Here is a 24,582-nt window from a genome sequence, read left to right on the forward strand (position 1 = left end):
AGAATGATACTTTAGAATATAAAGGCTTCGAAGAAGATTTAACTAAAAAGAATAATATCGTAGTTAAATGATTTCGAAAAATAAGAGTAGAAGTCTTCTATAATTATTCTAATACTTTAAATCTTACTTTTATTAAAATTATTAATAGAGATCGAAGTAATATATTAGTAAATGATTATATTAAAATAAGAACTCTCTAAAAGAGCTTTTATAAGAAGAATAAAATGTTATTAAATAAGACTTTATTAATAAATAGATAGATTCTATACTCTAGACACTATGAAATATATAGACTTTGAAAGAACGAATAATAGTATAATAATTTAGCGATTTTATATAGCTTTAATTTTTAGAAGCTTTTAAAAGCTATTTAAACTACTCTTATAAAGTTATAATATAAAATTATATATAATAATCTTAAGATTTGATAGTTGATTTTTCCCTACATTGAATTCTATTTTTGGTCCCACGAGCTGATTAAGGCTGTCCGGCTGTCGAGCAAACTTTAGTAAGCGACATTTGAATTCCTTGCGCTTTAATAATTATAAGACTAAATTTAAAAATTCTTTTTTTATTCAAAAGCTCATATTTCGTTCTATAATTTAAAAAAATAATCTTAAAATTTTAATAGAAAATAGTAAAGTTATTAAAGGGTTAAAAGTAGAGTAAGAGATTTTGATAATTACGAACGCTAATTTATTTACCCGCGATAACTTAGTCGATCTAGTCAAAAGGCGTAATAACCTCGAATTTATAATTGGCTATATATATAAATTCAAGATTTTCAAGCTTAGCTCTATCTTATTCTTTTATATATATTAATTACGCTATCTTTATAAGAGAGAACTTATTTACTTTAAAACTCTCTTATAAATAATAAATATATTAATATTTATATAGTTATAAACGAGTTTTTAGTCTTAATAATATATAAAGTCTTATATCTAAAACTATTTTTACTATTATAATCTAAATTACTAAAAGATTATAACGATTAAATTATAAAATAATTAATTATATATTATTTACTTCTAATAATAATAGTAGAAGATTATTAAGAAGAAATATATTTAATATTAATTATATTATTAAAATACGATATAATAATTAAGAAATCTTAGATAAATAAATATAAAGTAGTTTTTAATATATTATAAGATAAGATACTCTTTCTATTCGATTAATATAATTATAATAATAATTAAATATTAATAATAGACGAACTTTCTTTTCTATTAACTTCGAAGCTTTAATTATCTATACTATCTACTCTCTTATCTATTATATTAAAATAATAAAGCTCTCTTCTATCTATTTTTAATAATAAAACTAATTCGAATATCTTTTTATTAAATAAGAATAAGAATAGTAAGAAGTCTAAGTTTATTAATATTATTAAGATTAATATAATAATCTATTATTAACTAGTCTATAAAAAAGATAATAAACTATTTATATTAATAATAAATAAGATTTATAATAACTCGCTAATATTATATATATCTTCTATTATCTAAATATCTCGCGATTCTTATATATCGATTAATAAACTCTATCTCTAATCTCTATAACTTAGAAAGAAAATATAAAAGATATTATAATTTTAATTACTCTATTTAGATTAATAGTATTAATAAGATTAATTCTAAAAATATGAAATATAAGCTATTTATAGAGTATTATAATTATCTTAATATATTTAATAGAATTAAAACGAATATACTTATAAGAGTAAAAGTACTCGAAGCGAATTAATAGACTCGCTTACGTTATTTATTAGATTATAAGCTATATAGCTAAAGCGAATATTTAATATACTTAACGAAGTCTTAAATATTTATAAATTCTCTTTTCTCTTCTTTTTTCTTTAGTTATTAATTTATCTAATAATTAATCTATTTATTCTATTAACTATATATCTAAATCTTATAATTATATAATTACTACGTAGTTCTATTAAAAGAAATCTTATTATTTTATAATTCTAATAACTTTATTTATATAAAGTTATCTAATTTAATTATAATAAATAATTTATAAATTAATTCTATTAATTTATAAAATAAAAATATTTTATTATAATTAATTAGTAATATTTCTAATTTAGTAAATAACTTTTATTAGAATATATTTACTATATAATTAAATAATTATAATTTTAATTTTAATATTAATAAAAATTCTAATAATATTATTAATAAAAATAATAATTATTAAAGCGTTATATTTAATAACTCTTTATTTATAGATAAAGATTCTTATCTTATAAACTTAATTTAAATTTAACGCTATTAATTTTTAAAGCTTAATATTAAAAAATAACTAGTTATTAAAAAATTTAAACTAATTAAAATATAGAATATATAAAAATATTATTATAAATATAGCGATAATTATTATTAAAATTTAAATTATAAAAAGATAAATATTATTAAAATATCTAATATATAATATCTTAATAATTATAATTTAATAATTATATTTCTTTAAAATTATAATAATTTTATCGTCTTAATATCTTATATCAATTTTTATATAAATAAAAAAAAGACTCGCTAAATTTTTACTCTCTTAATAAATATTAAAAAATAGATTTAAAGAAATATTAAAAATACGATATTATATAATATTAAGAAATTTATCTAAAAGAAATATAAGAGATAATATTTAAATTAAATTTATAATTTAATTATTAAATTTTATAATATAAAATATTAATTAGTTAAAATAATTATAAGAGATATATAATTAATAATTAGCTTTAATAATTATTTTATTATATTCTAATCGTAATAAAATTACTATATAATTAATTTAGAATATATAAAAAATCTATAAAATAGAATAATAGAGAAAATTTCTCTAAAAGCTATAAAGGAGATTATTTAATCTATTATCTATATTATATTATTATAATAATATTAAAATATAAAATAAAAGCTATAAAAAATAAAAGAGCTTTTTATTCTAAATAAAATTTATTTTAATAATAAAATAAGTAATTAGAGAAGTAGTAATTAATAATATATTAAGTTTAAAAGATAATATATAAAAGATTAATAAGATTAAAAAAAGAGTTTATTTTTATTAATATTATAAGATTAAAAGTTTAAGCGAATTAAATTTAAAGATAATAACTCTTATATTAAATTTAAAATATTTTTTATTAAAATATAATACTATAATTATAAATAGCTAGAATATTATAAGAATTTATTTAAATATTTAAATTATATTATAAATAATAAAGTATATAATTATAAATTAAATAAGAGAAAAGATAAAGTTTAATATTTATCGCTATAATATTAAATATATTATTAATTAAATAATAATCTCGCTCTCTATTATTAAGAGATAAAATTATTATATTAAATAAAAAGTATAAAATAATTACTCTAATAGATATTAATAATAAAAAAATCTTTATATTAGAATCTTTTATTAAAGAGATATAGATTTTTAAATCTAAATACGCGTTAATAATAATATATACTATTAATAATTATTAAATATTCTTATATAAAAAGTATAATTTAGTTTTTAATTTTATAAATAGTCGAGAAAAAAAGTAAAAGTAAATTTTAAAGATATATATTATAAATATATAAGAATATAATCTTATTTTTAATTTCTTTTAAATTTATAATATTAATTTAAATATTTATTAATATAAGTAATTTTAAATCTATCGCGATTTTTTTATAAATAATAAAAAGTAAATAGATATTATAATAATAAATATAAAATAATTTATATTATTAGCTAATATAATAATTATATATAATTTAAAATAAATATTTATTATATTTTTATATTAGATTTTATTTAAAAATAATAAAAATAATTATAATAAAATTATATAATATAATATTATATAATTAGATAATTTTAATATATTTAAATAATTTAAAAATTTATTAGAAGTCTTTTTAGAAGAATTATTTAATAATCTTAATATATATAATTAAATTAAATACTTAATTAATTTATTATTTAAAAAACTATTTAGAAATAATTCGATTTATAATATATTATATAACGAATTTATAGCGATTAGAGATTATTTAAATATTATATTTAAGAGAAAATAAATTTAACTCTTAATTAATTAGATTAACTCGTTAATACTATTTATTAAGAAATTAAATAACTCGCTATAATTATATATTAATTATCGAGAGCTTAATAAGATAATTATTAAAGAATAATTACTTATTATCGCTATTTTTAGAAATTTTAAAAAAATTTATATATATAAAGTATTTTATTAAGATTAATATTTATAAAATATATTATAAAATATAAATATAAAAGAAAAATAAGTAAAAAATTATTTTTCGAATTTATTATAACTAATTCGAATATTAAATAATATCTTTTAATTTTATAAATATTTTTATAATTTATTAAATTTATATAAATAAAATATTTAAGTTATATATTAATATTTTTTATATAATATATTTAAATAATATATTAATCTATTTTAAAATAAAAGAGTTATATTAAAAGTATATATATAAAATATTACGTATATTATTAAAGTATTAACTTTATATAAAATTATCGAAATATATTTTTAATTATAATAAAATTATTTTTTTAAGATTTTTAATAAATTAGCGTAATATTTAAATAAAGTTATTATATATTAAGATTATTACTAAAAAATTAAAATTAAAGTCTATTAAAGATATCTTCATTTTTCTAAGATTTATAAATTTCTATTAATAATTTATATAAGATTTTTTATAAATCTAATTTAAAAAATAAAGAAAAATAAAATTAGATTATTTTTTATATTTAATAAAAAAGTATATAAGACTTTTAAGATATTTAAGCGAGTATTTATTATTATATTTATATTAAAATATTATAATTAAAAAATATTACTTATTATAGAGATTAATATTTCTAATATAAATATAAATAATATATTTAATTAATTAAACGAGAATAAATAATAATATTCTATTATTTTTTTTAATTATGAATTTAAAGATATTAAGTCTTATTAAAATATATATAATAAAAAACTTTATATAATTATATTAGCCTTTAAGAATTAAAGATATTATGTATAAAATAATAAATATCTTATTTATATAATTTTAAATTATAATAATTTATATTATTTTATAATAATAAAAAAGTTTAATATAAAGTAAATTTATAAAGTTAAAAAATTAATTATATTTAACTTTATAATTAAATATTATAAAAAAAACTTAATTTTATAAATATATTATTAAATTAAATAATAGCGAGAATAATAATAATAATTTTTTTTTGTTTTATAAAATAAGCTTTATAATTAAAAATATTAATTTAATTTATAAAAATATAATAATATATTTATTATAATTAAATTCGTAGTATTAATAAAATAATTAAATAATATTATTATTATAGATATCTAAATTATTAATTTAAATAAAAAAATATTTAATAAATAAATATATAATAAATAAATATATATTCTAAATATTATAATATTATTTTAATTTTTAATTTATTAGATTTTAAAGTTAAAGAGATTTTATTTAGAATTATAAAAATTAATAATAATATAATTATTTAAATTATAATATAAAAATATTTTCGTTATAAATAAGAAGTAGTATTAAAAGTATATTATTAAATAAAATAAGCTTTTAAAATAAAAAGTTAATAAGAATAGATTATTACGTTATAATCTTATAATCTATATTCTTAATAATTCTATTATAAAGAAAGAGATTCTTTATATAAATTATAATAATCTTAATATTAAATATTTTATTTATAAATATATTAAAAAGAATATTAGATTTAAATATTATTAGATAAATATAATAAATAATATAATAGAGTATATTTATATTTATCTTAATTATTAAAAAATATAAATTTATTATTATAAATTATATAGCGAGCTAGCGTTAATTTCTCTAAATAATATAAATTTATTTTATATTATAATAGTAAATTTTATTATAAATCTATTATTTATAAAAGATTTATATATTAATAAAATTTATAATATTATCTTAATCTTAATAAATAAATTAATTAAATATATAATATATATAATAATTATAAAGAATTTAAAAATTAATAATTTTATTAATATTCTATAATAGAAATTTATATTATTATATAATATAATATATAATTTAATTTTAAATTAAAACTCTTTATTTATAATTAAGTTTTAAATAATATTATATTAATATCTAGATATAAAATATAAATTTAATATTATATTTTATTTTTAAATTAATAATTAAATTAAGAGATAAAATTAGATATTAAAATATTATTTATAAATATATTATAATTATAAATAAAATAATTAATTTAAAATTTTATTAATAATAATATTTATATATAATAATAATATATATATAAATATTAATAAAATCTTATAAAAGCTATTAATAAGATATATAATAGATTTAAAAAATATTTTTAAAAGTAGAATCTTAAGAAGAAAAGTATTATTTATTATAAAGCGAGTAAATTAATTATAAAAAATAAAATTATATTTAAAAAAATTATAAGAGTAAATATTAAAATAATAAATAAAGTATTATAATAATAATTATAAAATTATAATTTTAAAAAAAAAAAAAAAATTATTATAAAGTTTAAATATATATATTTTATAATTAAAAAAAAAATTAAATTATAAATAATTTAAGTCTTTTAAAATATTTAAAAAAATAAATATATAGATTTATAAGCTAGATCTCTTAATTAAATATAAAAAAAATTATTTTATATTTTATATATTATTTTTAAAATTATAATATTTATATAATAATAATTTAAAATTATAAGTAATTTTAATTAATAAAGAAAAAGAATAGAAGATTAATAAGATATTAGATAAAAGAATTTATAAAAATAAAATTAAATATCTTATTAATTAAAAAGACTTTTTATCTTATAAAACTTTATAAAAATTAATAAAATATTTTAAAAATATTAAAAATATAATTAAGAATTTTAAATAAGTAAAGAAATTATATAAATTAATATTTAAAATAAAATTAAAAGTATAATTATTAAGAGAAATTAAAAAGTAAAAAAAATTAAAAAAATAATGATAATAGAGAATTTAAATAAGCGAATAAAATTATAATTAAAAAATTTAATAAATATAATTAAAAAGTTTATAGATCGATTTTAAAATATTAAGATATTATATATAATAAAAAAAATAGCTATTAAGATTATATATATAATTATTATTATTTAATATTAATCTACTTATTCTCTTATATTAAAAAATAATTTTTTATTTAAAAGATTTATTAGATAATAAAAAGATTTAATATAAAAGATAGTAAAAAAAGTAATAAAAGAAATAATAAAGATAATAATATTATATCGAAGTTTTTTAATATAATAAATTACTATATATATTAACTATATAATCTAATATATATTAATTAAAATTTTTATTATTTTATATTTAAAAAATAATATAAATATCTTTATTAAAGCGAATTATAATAAGAGTATTAATTTAATAATAGAGAATTAAGTTTATAATATATATATAATTTTTATAAAAGTATTATTTATATTTATATTAGCGCGAGCTAATAGAAAGTATAATATAAATTATATAAGAGTTATATATAAGAGTATATATATAATAATAATAAAAGGAAATTAATATATATTAGCGTAATCTCTTAATTATTTAATATTTCTTTTATTTATAAATAAAAATAGAAATAATAATAAGAGAAGCTATTAAGCTCTCTTAACTAAGTATATCTTTAAAATAAATATAAATATTTATTAATTATAATAAAGAATATAGAAATAATAATAATTATAAGTATTTAATAGCTTATAAAGTTATAAGAGTAAAGATTTAATACTATTATTAATATATTAATATATTTCTTATACTATTTATAAAGTATTATAAAGTATTCTTTAAGATATTTATTATATATAAAATTAATTTAAATAATTATAATTTTATTTAATTATTATTTTAATTAATATATATATTATATTATTATAATAGTATATAGCTCGCTATCGCGATATTATAATAAAAATAAATAAAAATAAAATAATAAATATAAAGAAGAATTAGATATTTATTTATAATAGCGTTAATATTAATATTATTATTAAAAAAAATAAAAGTTAAATTAGAAGTAAGACTTTTATATTTATTAACGCGATATTTATAATTATAATAATAGAATTATTATAATTATTAAAATAATAATAATTATAATAATATATAATAATAATAATAATATATTATAATAGAATAATAATATATCTATATTTTATTAATTAAGATAATAATATATAAAGTAATATTATCGCGATTTAATATATAAATATATTAATATATTTAAAAAGATCTTAAAGTAAGTAATTTAAATACGTTATTATAATATATATTAATTTAGATTATATTTAAGCTAATAATAAATAATATATATAAAATTAATAAATTTATAATATTTAATTATAAGATATAATAATAATAAGATTTAGAGATTATATCTTTTAAGAGAGAATATAATTATAAGAGTAAAAGTATTTAAAGCGAATTAATAAACTCGCTTACGTCGCTTATTAAATTATAAATTATATAATTAAGATAAATATTTAATATATTTAGCGAAGTCTTAAATATTTATAAATCTTCTTTTCTCTTCTTTTTTCTTTAATTATTAGTTTATCTAGTAATTAATCTATTTATTTTATTAACTACGTATCTAGACCTCGTAATTATATAGTTACTACGCAGTTTTATTAAAAGAGATCTTACTATCTTATAATTTTCTCTTATATTATTTCTATAATTATAAATTAAAATTTAACGATAGCTTTAATAAAATAAAACTTTTAAAAAATAGAATCTATTCGATATTAGAATATAAATTAAAATAGATAAAGAAGTATTTAGATAAATATCTAAAGAAGAAATTTATAATATTAAGCTATATATTATTTATCTTACTCGTTTTATTCGCGAAAAAGTCGAATAAAGAATTACGTTTTAATATAAACTATTAAAAGCTAAACGCTATTATTAAAAGAAATTAATATTTAATTTTATTAATAGATAAGATTTTAATAAGAATTTAGAGATATAAATATCTTACTTAATTAGATATTATAATCGCGTTTAATAAATTACGTATATATCTTAATAGCGAGAATTTTATTACTTTTATTATTTTTCTTAAAATATATAAATATTAAGTTCTTTTCTTCGATCTAATTAACGATTTAATTATATATTAATAATATATAAATAATATTCTATTTAAGTATCTAAACGATTTTTATTAGATTTATCTTAATAATATACTTATATATAATAAGATAAAAAAGAAATACGTTTAATACGTTAGATAAATTCTTTAGAAGTTAAAGAATATTAATCTCTAGATAAATATTTTTAAGTACGAATTCTATATCTAGAAAATTAAATTTTTTAATCTATTAATATCTATAGATAAATTATAAATAAACTCTATTAAGATCTAGATTATTATTAAATAGATTATATCTATTAATCTTAAAAAGATATAGATCTTTATCGAATTTTATAATTTCTATTAGCGATTTATTAGAGACTTCTCTAAAATAGTTAAATTTATAATAAAATTTATTATAAAAGAGGCTATATTTAATTAGTTTCTAGTATATTAAGAGACTTTTTATTTTCTAAAAGTCGCTATTATTATAGTCTTAGTTCTATATTATTTTAATAGAATAAAAAAGATTATTCTAGAGACTAACTATTTCGACTATATTAATAAAAATATTCTTTTTTAATATAATAATAAGAGAGTACTTTACTCGATAGCTTTTTATAGTAAGAATCTTACTTTAGTTAAATATAATTATTAGATCTATATAGAGGTCTATATCGAAAGTTCTATACTCGCTAAGACTCTTATACTTAGACTTTAAATAACGTCTTATCTAAAGGGCTATCTAGATAATATATCTAAAGTTCTTCGAAATCGCATTTAGCTCTAGCTAGATTTTAAGACTTAATATCTCTATTAAGTTAAAAAAAGTATCTAAAATTTTATTTATACGCTATAAAAAGATATTTCTAAGCTTTCTCTCTATAGAGTCGCTTTTCGAAAGTAAGATTAAAGCTACGCTAATGCGGGTATAGAACTTTTAATATAGACCTCTATAATAAAAAGTTATTAATTATTATTTACTATCTTAAATATTAACGCTTTAAATTAAAATATTTTAATATTTTATTAAGATCTTTATAAATTATAAAAGCTTAATATATTTTATTAAAAAAAGAGATCTTAATTATCGCTAGACTCGCTATTTAAATATACTATTTAAATTTAATATAAAGATTATTTATTAATTTAAATCTTAGAATATTAAGATAAATATACTTATATAAATAATTAAGTATAAATTAATTAATTCTAAAAACGAATAATTACGCTAATAATATTAAATAATTCTTATCTCTAATCGATTAAAGTTAAATAGCGAATATATCGATATATATATAATTAACGATCTTATCTATTATAAGATAGTATTAGAGACTTAATAATATATATAATAACTCTATATTATAGTATAAAGAGAATATTATCTATATAGAATTATTATAAATATAGATTTTATAATAAGATAGAAAGATCGAAAGATCTTAATACGCTAAGCTTAATTAGGCTATAATATAAATAAAATTATTAAAATTATAATATTATCTCTCTCTTTAATTCGAAATTTCGACGATAACTATTATATAGTAGATATCGATCTTATAAAAAGTATATCTAGATATATATAAAGTAATATTCTTAGATATATTAACTTAGTATTTTATAACGAATTTAAAATCTTTTTATAAATTAATATAATTACTATAAATTAGTAGCGCTAATAATAAAGATTATTTCGAAGATCTTTTAAATAATAAATAAAGGCTAATAATCTCGAGATAATAATAATAAAAGTTTACTATTAGATTCGAATATTCTACTATATTCGTAAATAGTTATTAAAATAAAATTTTCTTAATTTTAAGATTTTTATATCTAATTTTATATATTAGATATTCTCTCTTACTAATTAAGAGATTATTTATTTATTTATTTAATTTAAATTAAACTATTTCTTTAATATTATAAATTTTTTTTTATTAATATTAATAGAAGATAATAAAAACTTAATTTATTCTAATAATAAATCGCTATTATTAAGATATAATAATTATAAATAAAAGATAAAATAAATATTATTTATAAAAATCGAGAGTTCTAACTTATAAGCGAAATTATTTAAAACTTTAATAATTTTAGATAATTTAAATTTTTTATAATTTAGTAATTTATTAGAGTATATAGTTTTAATATTTCTTCTATTAAGTATAATTATATTTTTAATTTTTAATTTTAATATTAAGAGTTAATAATAATTAGCTTATTTCTTTTATAAAGTTTATAATTATTTAAATTAACTTTTTAGATAATTTCTTATAATATCTATCTTCTTAATAAACTTATTAGCTAATTTAATATCTCTCTTCGCTCTTTAACTAGCGAATTAATTTTAAAAGATAAAGAATTTTATTTTTAAATAAGGAATATATTTTTTAATAAAAAGAAATAATAATATATTCGATAAGGCGTTTTTATCGAAATTAGCTTTAAACTTTACTATTAATAATAGATTTATTTAGTTATCTTAATTATAATTAATATAAATTTTAAGATATTACTTTAAAATAGCGTTAGTATTTTCTATTTATTTATTAATTTTAAAATAAAATATAATAAAGAGTTTAAATTTAAATTTAATTCTTTTATATAGTCTTTTTTAGAAATATATTATAAATTAAATATCTCGATTTAAGATAATAATAAATAAGTATTTTTTTTTATTATATAAATTTAATAAAGATCTAAATTACTATCTTCACTTTTAAAGAATTTAAAAAAATAAATTTCTTCTTCTTATTAAGCTTATTTATAATTATTATAATATATTAATAAAAGCGTTTATATTTAAGATAGATAGATAATAATATAATAAAGTTAATAGAAATATCTTACTAATATTATTCGAAAATAAAAAGAAATTTAAGAAAATCTTATTTACTCTTTTTATAAGTTTTAAATCTTTTATTAATATAATAACTCTTAATATAGCGAGTAATGAAATTCGTTATTCTTAATTAATAGTAATATTTATTTAATTTATTATAGATTAATAATTTATTAATATAGTCTTTAAATAAAGAGTTATAAATATCTCTAATAATTTTAATTTATAATTTAAAAATATCTAATATATATAATCTATTATTAATATATAATAATTTATTATAAAGATAATAATTATTTAATTTTAGCTTAAGATTATTCTTAATTATTTTAAATAATAGTTTTCTCTATTTAAATATCTTTAATTAAATAATTTTTTAAGTAATATTATTATAATTATAAATATTTTTTATTTAATATAATAATTTAGAAGTATTAATAATAGAGATTTCTTTTAATTCTTTTAAGAATTTCTCTTAAAAAGTCTTTATCGAGATTCTTAATAATAATTCTTTATTAGACTTCTTATTATTAATATTATTTTATTTATTAAATTTATATAATATTATAATTAGAGAAATAATACTTTTTCTTATATTATTTAAAAATATAATAATAAGATATATAATATTTTTAATATCTTCGTTAAAATTATTATTTTTAAAAATTATATAATATCGATAATAAATATAATCGTTATTCTTATTTTTAAATAAATTTCTTACTCGTCGAATAAGACTATTAGATTTAATACTTTATTTTCTTAGATAATAAATAATATAAAAGTTAAATTCGAAGAGAAACTTTATCTATTTTATTTAATAGAAGTTAAATTATTTAGAGAATATAAAATATTATAAATTCTTATAATCTAAAATAATTTTAATAAGATTTTTAATAGAGATATTAGCTAGCTTAGAATATTATTTCTTAAAAACTTATATTATAATTATAAGTTTTTTATTATAGATATTATAGTTATACTCTATAAAAGATATCTTTTTAAAAAGAAATATTATAAATCTAAATACTTTATCTTTATCTTTTTATAATAGAATAATAATAATTATAAAATTAAATATATTTATTTCTAACTAAGTTTTTTTATTTAAATTAAAATAAATAAATATAGAGATAATAGTAAAAGCTTTTTTAAATATTTTAAAAGCGAGTTATTTAGAATATTCTTAAGTTTATAAATAGATAAAGTCTTTTTTTTATTAAGTATAAATAAGATTTATTAAAGATATAATAATTTTAGAGTATCTCGTAATAAACTTTCGATAGAAATTAGCGAATTCTAGAAATATTTATATATCTTTAATATATCTATAAGATAGTAAGGTCTCTTTTAATAAAACTACGTAGTAGCTATATAATTACGAGATCTAGATATATAGTTAATAGAATAGATAGATTAATTACTAGATAAACTAATAACTAAAATAAAAAGAAGAAAAAAGAGAATTTATAAATATTTAAGATTTCGCTAAGTATATTAAATACTCGTTTTAGCTATATAATTTATAATCTAATAAATAATATAAGCGAGTCTATTAATTTACTTTAAATACTTTTATTTTTATAATTATATTTTTTCTTAAAAGATATAACTCTTAAATCTTATTATTATTACGTTTTATAATTAAATACTATAAATTTATTAATCTTATATATATTATTTATTATTAATTTAAATATAATCTAAATTAATATATACTATAATAGCGTATTTAAATTATTTATCTTAAAGTCTTTTTAGATATATTAATATATTTATATACTAAATCGCGATAATATCGCTTTATATATTATTATCTTAATTAATAGAATATAGATATATTATTATCTTATTATAATATACTATTATCGCTATTATTATACGCTATTATTATTATTATTACTTTAATAATTATAATAATTCTATTATTATAATTATAAATATTATATTAATAAATATAAAAGTTTTACTTTTAATCTAACTTTTATTTTTTTTAATAATAATATTAATATTAACGCTATTATAAATAAGTACTTAATTCTTTTTTATATTTATTATCTTATTTTTATTTATTTTTATTATAATATCGCGATAGCGAGTTATATATTATTATAATAATATAATATATATATTAATTAAGATAATAATTAAATAAGATTATAATTATTTAGATTAATTTTATATATAATAAATATCTTTAAGAATACTTTATAATATTTTATACTGGTCGAAAAGATATAGTATAATATAAAATATTAATCTATTATACTATACTCTAGTATAATATAAGATATTAATATTTATATAATCTTATATCTAATATAGTATAAAATCTTAACGAGATATATTACGATATAATATATCTATAATATTATATTATGAAATAATATATATATGAAATATTCTATTAAGATTTCTATATTTAGAAGTATAAGTAGCTATTCTAATTATTATTCTAGTTAATTATAGTTAATACTACTATAACTAATACTACTATAGCTAATACTATTATAACTAATACTATTATAGCTATTACTATTATAACTATTACTATTATAACTATTATTATTATAATTATTACTATTATAGCTATTATATAATAGTAGACTATTTAAATAATAAATAGTAATAGTTATAATAGTAATAGCTGTTAAAATATTAGATATATAATATATAGAACGAACGAATTAATTTTTCAAAACCTCTTCGAGACTAGATTCTAAATATAGTATAAAATTAGATAATTAAAGAATACGATAACTAGAATACGCGAGAGTTATATTTCGATAGTAGTTATAATAGTAATAGTTATAATAGTAAGTAATAGTTATAATAGTAATAGCTATAATAGTAATAGTTATAATAGTAATAGTTATAATAGTAATAGATATAATAGTAATAGTTATAATAGTAATAGCTATAATAGTATTAGCTATAGTAGTATTAGCTATAATAGTATTAGTTATAGTAGTATTAGCTATAATTAACTAGAATAATAACTAGAATAGCTACTTATACTTCTAAATATAGAAATCTTAACGAGATATTTCATATATATATTATTTTATAATATAATATTATAGATATACTATATCGTAATATATCCCGCTTACTGGCCGAAAAGGTATGAGATTTTTTAAACTTAGAATTTTTTAACTTTTACCTCTTTTCTTTGAAAATTTATATCTTTATCTTCTATTTATAGAATCTTATAATTCTTAAAGCTCTATAACGAGACTAGTTTATTTTATACGAGACGATTTTAAAATACGGTAATTTATGTATAAAATACCGAGTGGGATTGAAAATATCCTATACCTTTTGGAATGGTATCTCGAAAATTGCCTAAATTCTATATTAAATACCATACCTTTCCGGCTACTAATCCCGCTAAGATCTCGAATCTATACTAGAAAAATAAAATAATATTCGACTCTACTTATATCATATTCGAGTACGATATAGTATTACTTAATATAAAATATCTTATAAAATATATTATATCTTTTTAACTAGTAAGAATAATATAGTAAATCTACTCTAAAGATCTTTTAACTCGATTCGTTATATTATTTTTTAATAATATTAAAAATAATATACTATTATTTAAGATTTTTCTAATAAAGATTAATTAATTAAAGATAAATATTATAAGTATTAGCAAAGATTATAATTTTAAATTAGCTTATATAATAATAATAAATTATTTAATTTTAATAAAAGATTTAAATATTTAATTAGCGATCTCGATAAGTTTATTTTCTCTACGATTAACTTTAAAAGATAATATAATAATTATAAAAAAATCGTTAAAAGTCGCGAATTTCGCATTTTAGTTAATTATTATAAATATCTTATATAAAATAACGATTAATATAGCGATTTTATAGTTTTTTATTTAAATTTTAAAGAGAGAATATATCGTAATAAGCTTACGATATAATTAGTTTTCGAAGCGAGAAACGAGTATAAGACTAGCTATAGAGTATCTCGCTAAGCGAGTCTAAATACTAAGACTATTAGATTATAAGTGTAAATTAGTAGTAACTATAGAAATTCTACTTGACATCGAGGGCGAGTGGTCACGTGACGCGCCTTAGCGCGTCCGGTACGCGTACAGAGGTCTATACCGAAAGTTCTATACTTGTTAAGACTCTTACGCTTAGACTTCGAATAACGTCTTATCTAAAGGATTATCTAGATAATATATCTAGAGTTCTTTAGAATCGTATCTAGTCTTAGCTAGGTTTCGAGACTTAATACCTCTATTAAGTTAAGAGAAGTATCTAAAATCTTATCTATGCGCTATGAGAAGATATTTTTAGGCTTCCCCTCTATAGGGTCGCTTTCCGAAAGTAGGGTTAGGGCTACACTAGTGTGGGTACAGGACTTTCGATGCAGACCTCTGTATATAATCGCACCTTCGTTCATAGTACATACAGATGTGTCCCACCTCATTTTTCGACAGTAAAAGTATTCTCAAGCACCTCCGCGAGTACCATGCGCACTGGCAAGTGCTTCAACTACTTCTATAGACTCACTCACCTTGACAACGTTGCTAAATCTGGACGTCCAGGCCGTCGAAGCTGGCCAAAAGCCTGTCGCCGTACTAAACACGGACTTTGGTGTCGCCCTACCTTGGATACGCGCGGTCAGGTCCCGTAAAGACAGCTAGTCCGAGTTCGCATGTGGGAGAGTTGGTGAGACTGGATCTATGTTTGGTTTTGTGGGATGCTGGTCGCCAGCTACTGTGACAATGGCCCGATCCACATGAGAGAAAAAGATTAAAAAAGGAGCGATGCACAGGACGACCCGGAGAGCGCCCCTAGCGTCCAAGAATGCACGACGCGACCTGATCTCCAAGAGCAGCATACACGGAGACATTTTTACCCTCTAGACGGATTATTCCCTCATAAAGTCATCACACGCGCGCATCTCTCCCCCCCCCCGCAGGACCTCGCCCTCATCCGAGCGGAAAATCCCTCGCAAACCGCCTCTTCTCCCCCGAATCAACCTCATCCACCACGTGAGCTGCCGTATAAGCGTCCCACGCCCTGCACGTTTTATCGACGACCGCCGGCAACCGCCTCTCCTTCAACAGAACATCCTGCTCGACCGTATTGATATACAGCCCCGCACTGACATGCCACGCGATATGGCAGTGGAAGGGCCACGTGCCCGGATTGTCCGTGTCGTACTGCAACACGACGTACGCCGGGTTCTCGGGCGAGCCGCCCTGCACCAGCTGCGTGTCGCGGCGCTGCGTGTTGTGTGGGTGCGTGACGGTGCCGTCCCAGGTCCCGAAGCCCTCGGCGAGGACGTTGAAGTTGTGTCCGTGCAGGTGCATGGGGTGCGAGGCGACGAAGGTGTTGTAGACGACGAGGCGGACGGAGGCGTTGGTGCCGAAGTTGTGGACTTGCCAGTCCGGGTCGGGGGAGGAGAGGTTGCCGGCGACGGCGAGGGGGAGGATGGGGGCGCTGGCGAGGGGGGGTTAGTGGGGGGTGGGTGGGTGGGATGGGCGGCTGGGAGGGGAGGGGTGGGGTGCGGGAGACTTACTTGTAATCGGCGCGGAAGGTCTGGTTGTTCACGTAGAAGAGGAAGACATTACTGCCGTTGGTGTGGGCTGTGATGGTGAGGTCTTGAGTTACTGCAGGGTCCTTGGTCGGTGAGAATTTGTAGTATGGAGTCGTCAAAGAGAGATCGTCCTGCTAAAGATTAGTGGTCTTGCGGTTTATAAAGCGATGAAAGCAGCATACGTTGCCACATTTGCTGTCATCGTAGGGGGTAGCCGTGGTATTGGGCACGGAAGTTGTATCCGCATGTTCGTAGTAGATGGCGGCCAAGGCATAAGGGTGACTGGCAGTATCGCAAGTAGGACTGAGATCAGAGCGCATCCAGAAGGTGGAGTTGGGTGGGCCAGTGCCCTTGACGATGACATCGGTACGTTGACCAACACCTAGAGTGACCATGTCGGTAGTGTACGGCTCGACGGGTACGAAATCGTTGGCAATGACTCTCATTTTGTGGCCATCAATGGAGAAACGTTGGATGCCTTCAGCGCCGCTGTTGATGAGCCTAAGTCTGTGCCTCTTGCCGGAGTGAAATTGGAATTTGGAAATGCCGGCATTCGATGTGCATTGCTCGGCTTTGTTCGGGAATTGAGCGCAATCAAGGCTCATCTTGCCATTAATCAGGTTGCTATCAGAAAACGGAGGAAGAGGATTAGGGGGAGAAGCCATGACTTCGTCGACGATCTGCTCGTATGTTTGATGATACCAGTCGCTGAGGAGGATCGGTCCGACGTCGTACTCATATTGTTCTTGGCATGGACCGTGGATGATCATAGCTCCAGCGACACCGGCAGAGTACTGAGCGCTGTAGTGAGAGTGATACCAAGATGTACCATAAACATCCGCAAGAAAGGAATAGGTCATGCATGTTCCAGGGGCGATAGGGCATTGCTCGACAGCAGGAACACCGTCAAACCAAGGGCTAGTCTTTTGCAGAAGTCCATGCCAATGTAAAGAAGTGCCTTCTTCAGGGCCCGTGATCTGATTACATACGTTCACGGTGATGGTATCGCCCCAATTAGCTTCAATGGTCGGACCCGGAAATGCCCCGTTGATAAGAATAGAGCTTCGGTTCACTCCATCGGGAGAGATGAAGCCACGAGCGATATTGAAATTGTATGTAGGACCCTGACGACCTGTAGAGACTGTCAACGTACAAGAAAATGAACCCGAGATGTGATGTTACCTACCACTGCTAAAGTCTGTGAGGTAGGGATTGTAGTTGCTGACTGTATTGGCTCCCCAGGACACGATACCATCCACCCCGGTGAGTGACAGGCTTGGGGCTGAGAGAGTACCCAGCACCGAAGCACCGTTGGTGACCGTTTGGGGCAGCGCTGGAACCAGAGCGCTGAGAGCAGCGATGCTGGCTACGGCGGCGGCGGCAGCAACAGAAGCAGTCATGTCTGAATTAGGACTGAACTTGACTCGAGGTTGTACTCTCCAGGAAGTGTTTTGTGCTGGGTAGTCAGGACTGTGGTGGCCTTTTATGTTATCGAAGCGAGTGGTGTTCCATATGTATTAGGAATGTATGATTTGAAATTTTCACCTCTAGATTCTGGTAGCTGACGTTGATGGTGCTTGCTGCCGAAAGAAAGTATTCCCGGCAAAGATCATGAAAGAATGACTGAAGAGGTGATGCCGGAATATGAAGGAGCGTTTTCAAAGGAGCGTGAGGGCCTATATTACTGACACAAGAAGTTCTCTGAATCCGCTATCCAATTTTCGGAGGTTGTTCTGGACGCAACGGTCGTGAAGAAAAGCAAAGCTCGACATTCACTGGGGAGAAAATAGAACGCTGAAAGCTCGCGAATTGACTTCGTATTAAACCGGATAAGCTTGCCTTACGAGCTCGCGGACGCTACGACGGAGGCAGTTTGCATACGGATCTTGCCATCATGGGCTGTACGGTTAAGCAAGGCCTCGTGCTTCCCGGAAGGATTCCGTTCCTGTATTATTGAAGCCACGTTTTTGAACGGTCATTTAACGATTGTACAACCTTACCCGTGCTGATCGTTTGCCTGAGATGCACCCCGGCCGTACTGTAAAAGGTATAGAGATGACGTACATGACAATTTAGCAACAGCGAAGTCATTGAAGATAGGAGAATGCATTTTACACAGCTACCGCGCGCATGGAGGAATGTTGGTTGTGGTAGATCTGGCGATAGAATACGAGCAGACTTGATTAGTGCGGGAGCCTCATCAGAGCTAGAATGGCTAGCGCCAAAAGATGTTATGACAGCGAGGTAGCATTGTAAACGTGTGAGACTTGCAGATGACTGTGAGTGGGGTCTTTCTGGAATAGAGCATTGAAATATGAGGCAGAGCATGTAGTGACCGTGGAGCATTCCAGCGATGTTTCCGGTGCTATTGCCAAATATATGATACTCGGCAACAGCCTCAACCTCGCCTGGTAGCATAAATTTCAACCCTCACCCAACATCGCGGTAAGACTCACATGATAGGACCCTTTCCACTTTTACCGAAGCGAAATATCCCTTCCAATGGCTTCAATTCAAGCATCGTGACCAGTTGGTTGGTTTCGTGTTGTAAAAGTGTATTGAGGATAAAATAGGAGCGGTTAGGCGAGCGCTAGATACAGGGTTCGTACATCTATTTCTAGCGCTGCTAGTGGGCAGCTAAGATTATGTGGGCAGAGGGTCGCTTTAAGCTTTAAGCTTCTTCACTACGCTGTCGGCCCGATTATTATGCTAGTACCTTTGCAGCTAGCGTCGCGACATGAAAATAATTTCATAGCCAAATAGCACTCAGATACCTACACAATACAACAGACCCTCTTCTACACATTTATCCCTTACTCGTGCCACCCTACTGACGGTGTGATATTTTGGTGTGCCCACTAGGAATCGAACCTAGAATCTCGTGATTACCAAAGATGGGGAGAAAAGGGAGTATAGTGTGGGCACTGGACATGATTTCGGTTAGGGATGACTTTTCGCCGGTAGCTCCCGTGGTTGAGTGGCAAAGGTTTGGCCGGCACGCGGGTTCCAAAAAAAGCCTGCGCACCCCAAAATCTGCAAATCTGCTACCACTTGTCAACGAGTGGTCATAACAAAAGGCTTCCGCTATATATGTCAAAGATTACATCAGTAACAATAAGTCTCACCGCAACACATATCCTGTAAAGACAATATTGGTAGAGTTATTTCAAAGAGGAAAACAAGGGAAGTTCTTGGCGTATTCGCAACAGTGTTAGTGGGTCCATTATGAGGCCATAGCGTTGGTGGCTGTTTGATCAGCCGTCCCATCATTATGCGATATGCGATATGCGATATGCGATAGGAGGGAGACAGGTGGACATGGCGAGTACTATTTGTATGGCCACTGCACCAGTAGTGGGCTCTTCATTCGAATTGTTCTCTTTCAGAACCATATCATTGTTCTCCCTCCCACCCACACCTATGTATACCTAGCTTCATTTTCACTCCAGGGCATGTCGCTCAGACATGGGAGTTTTTCTAGCGCTGGGGGGCTTTTCTGGGCTATTTGCATGTCCAGAAGAGTCTTAGCTGCCCAGTGTTGGATATGCCCAATCATATATCTACATACCGAATTAATTGGCATATAAAAAACCACATCATTATAAGGCCCCTTTGCATATAAAATACCGTTCAAAATAACGGTTTTCAGACGTAGGCCATAATTAGACTGTAAGATAGGGGTCCTAGTAGCCTGCTGAGTAATGGTACTTTATTGTACTAGGCCCCTAGGGTAAAATTAGAAATACCCTTATAGTAGCAAAGGCAAGTAGAATAATGAGTGGTCGGAGTAGGTACAGGCCATTTGCGGTACACTACGCCCCCAAATCAGGTACCATCCCCCGTACAGAGGTATTTTCCCGTCTAAAAAGAGCGTCTCTCCGAGCTCTCTGATTGGCGACAGCGAGCTTAGTAAGGCCATTGACTAGCGCCTTAGGCTATATGATATCACAGTGTTATAAGGCCCCTTTACATATAAAATACGGTTCCAAACGATGATCAGATGGACGCTTCGGCTATATGGTAGTATCTTATATGCCAATTAATTCGGTATCTACTTGTGCATGCGTTATTTCTGTATGGCCTCACTGTTTGCGAGCACTAAACAGGCTTTTTTGGAACCCGCGTGGCAGGCAAGGCGAGCCGCAGATCTGCATGGATGTCACCAAGGCGCTTCGCTCTTTTCGCTTTTCCTGTGCAACAATGCAACAAACGCATAGGGGATGCACCTCGGAGAAACCAGACGGATTCCCGTATAAGATGAATGGCGCTTTCAGCACCTACTGTCGTAGGGAATTCGGTCCGGTGCCAAGCTGATCTTCCCGCCCATTTCCTTAGACTTTCACTGCTAGTGATGTGATTTTGACTTTGCAGTAATTACACTTTACAGTAATTACACGTGTAATTACTGTAAGACACATAAGCCTGACAGTCACGCTAGTAGAGCGCTAGTAGGTACTTAGTATTTGGCCTAAAAGCCTCCTATTAAGAGGTACCATTTCCGAATAATGTAGTTGCTACATTGGGGCCTTAGGGGTACTCTTACGAGATTTCTGCCATGGCGTATTCAAGAAATGAGGCTATACACATCTGAGGTACGTGTGTAACGTAATGGGACGTCTTTTAATGCCTCGCCCGCCTCAATATCGGACTTATCGTCGCCAGCCAGCATGCCTGTAGGCTTCGGTGCAGGTAGATAAGCAAAATTTCTCCGCAGAGAATTGCCAAGACCATGGATTTGACCAATCAGAAGGCTTACATAAGGATTACTAAGTGTTTTACATGATTTACACGCTGTCACGCAGTTTTTGCCTTACATTACTGTAATTACTGTAAGGCACATGGCCTTACATGTAAAATCACATCCCTATTCACTGCTAGTAGTCGGTAAAGAAGAACCTTCTTTGCCGTGTTAGCTAAAACTTGGATCGAGTTCATACAGTTTCACTGTCCCATTCATTCAAATCCAGAAAAGTTGATATTCGGCTACTGCTGCCAGCTCGGAATGTTCCTGCTCTTCCTCTGCGCTGCGGCCATGCGTCGAAATGACAGCCTACAGGCTGAGAATGCGCTCTGTATTGCGCCACTGGTACGGCTCCGAGGAATCAGGGTACGCAGATTATGCTTTAGGTAGTTGAAGAACACACTTTGGGCAGTCGCCACCGCCACAACGTGGGAGCAAGGGTACCTCAGTAGTGTTATAGGGTCGGCGTGCTAAACAGTCAGAAGTCGCGGCAGACGTCAGCGGCTCCTCAAACGCTCTCATAGATACACATTCGAAGTAGGATCATATTCTCGGGATTCTGCATTGTGGGCGGTAAGGCTTTCCGTGGAATGTTTTATTCAGTGGTACTATTCAACGACCCCTGCCAAGCCTGGCCTTCTCAACCCAGGCCTAGCGCCATCGCCGCAGGAACAATCAACAATTCTTACCCACCACGCCGAGCTTATATGCGCATCGTTCGGATCGGGGGGAATCTCGTCTCAGATGTGCAATCGGGTAGAAGCCGACACGAGGGCGCATAGAGCTCCGCGATGCAATGGCTGATGCTCATGCCCTACACCTATAAGGCTATCCGTACCGCTATCTTGATCAATCCTGCAGGGTACTACTGCAGGAACGAGATGAGTATGCATCGGTATGCCACTCCGGAACGTAGCGCCGATCTCGTGCTCCCTTGCGTTGCTGCCAAGATAAATTGAGGAGATGATGATCGGAAACGCAGGTTTCCACGTCAGAGAGCTTTTGGCATCTCGAAATACCGTTTCATCTTCTCTAAACACTGCTTCGACATGTCATATTTCTGAAGCTCCATCGCTTCTGTCTTTTAGATTGGGTGTCATGGCTCGAAATCTTGAAACGGTTGTGGCCCTTGGAGGTCAAAAAACAAAATGAATGTTAGGATTCATGCGGACATATTCGGTGTTCGGACCATGCTGAGTACCGACATTTCCTTCGCCAATCTGTCGACTCAGCCCGCCGTAAAAGTTGCCCCCTAGAGAGCAAAGCATGGAGAAACAAGCCATGCTCGCTGTGCCAGCATGTCAGCAGTCCCAACCGTCGCATTCCATAAGTCGAAGTACTCGTTCAGGCTCTATCGAGCCGGAAATACGGGCCACTACGGTGATTGTTTTAGCGGAGTCCGGGCCCACCGAAGTACGACAACTGGAAGACGATATGCTGGGCCATCGACCTTGTGTTGCCGAACACGAGTACTACCACGGCCATTGCTCAGAGGCGAGACTGGAGCAACCCATCTCGCCTTTGAACGCTAAGCCTTCTTTCGTCCCTTCATCCTGCAGCAGAGGCCTGGTGACTCGTGGGATCCCTATCGCGTAACAACGACGACCGACAAAGCCAAGGATGCAGGTTTCGAGCCTTTCGGCCGGAAAATCGTACCCGATCCATTTTCTTCCTGACCACCGCATCTGGGGCCCCCACACGCGACAGAGAGCTGTGGATTCACATCCTCGCGAAGCCGAGCTTCGACGGCGTTAATAGTCGAACACCACTGCCCAAAAACACTGCCGTAGGCATCAATCTCTGGTTGACGGCATCCACGTCCCACTGCTGAAAGAGGTCGAAGACATCCATCATCCCAAGCGGCCACGAACGAGAAACCGGCAGCACTTCGCCGCCCGCTCTTTCCGAATCCTTCCTCATCGTTGAAAGCCCCTCGCTCTATCGTGGTCCCCCTAAAAGCGCCAGACACGATGCCCGCTTCCGCTACGTTTACTATGACGGTCTCGTGATAGAAGCGTAAGACTCGAAAATTAATTGTGAACGCGTGGAAAACACGGTCAGGATTCTAGACGTGGGAGTTACAAGGGGGAAAGATGGCGCAGGTGTACACAGTCTCTAGCGAGAAGAGGACACAGAGGTGCAAGAATAGAGAAATGCACAACGAATCTTGCGACCTGTGGTTGGTGATACAA

The 24,582-nt window shown here is 25.8% G+C and overlaps 1 protein-coding gene across 1 annotated transcript; it reads right to left on the reverse strand.

Moving 5' to 3' along the window:
• Nucleotides 1-17,038: 17,038 nt before the first annotated feature.
• On the reverse strand, nt 17,039-19,049 carry HO133_003816 (uncharacterized protein; the record flags this gene model as incomplete). Its single annotated transcript, XM_037294738.1, has 4 exons — nt 17,039-17,552; nt 17,632-17,780; nt 17,832-18,781; nt 18,836-19,049. The coding sequence occupies 4 exons, from the start codon at nt 19,047-19,049 to the stop codon at nt 17,039-17,041; spliced, it is 1,827 nt and encodes a 608-aa protein (XP_037149426.1).
• Between the last annotated feature and the right edge of the window lie 5,533 nt (nt 19,050-24,582).

The sequence above is a fragment of the Letharia lupina genome (genome assembly GCF_014066315.1).
Source record: "Letharia lupina isolate WasteWater1 chromosome Unknown contig_18, whole genome shotgun sequence".
In the NCBI taxonomy this organism is placed as follows: Eukaryota; Fungi; Ascomycota; class Lecanoromycetes; order Lecanorales; family Parmeliaceae; genus Letharia; species Letharia lupina.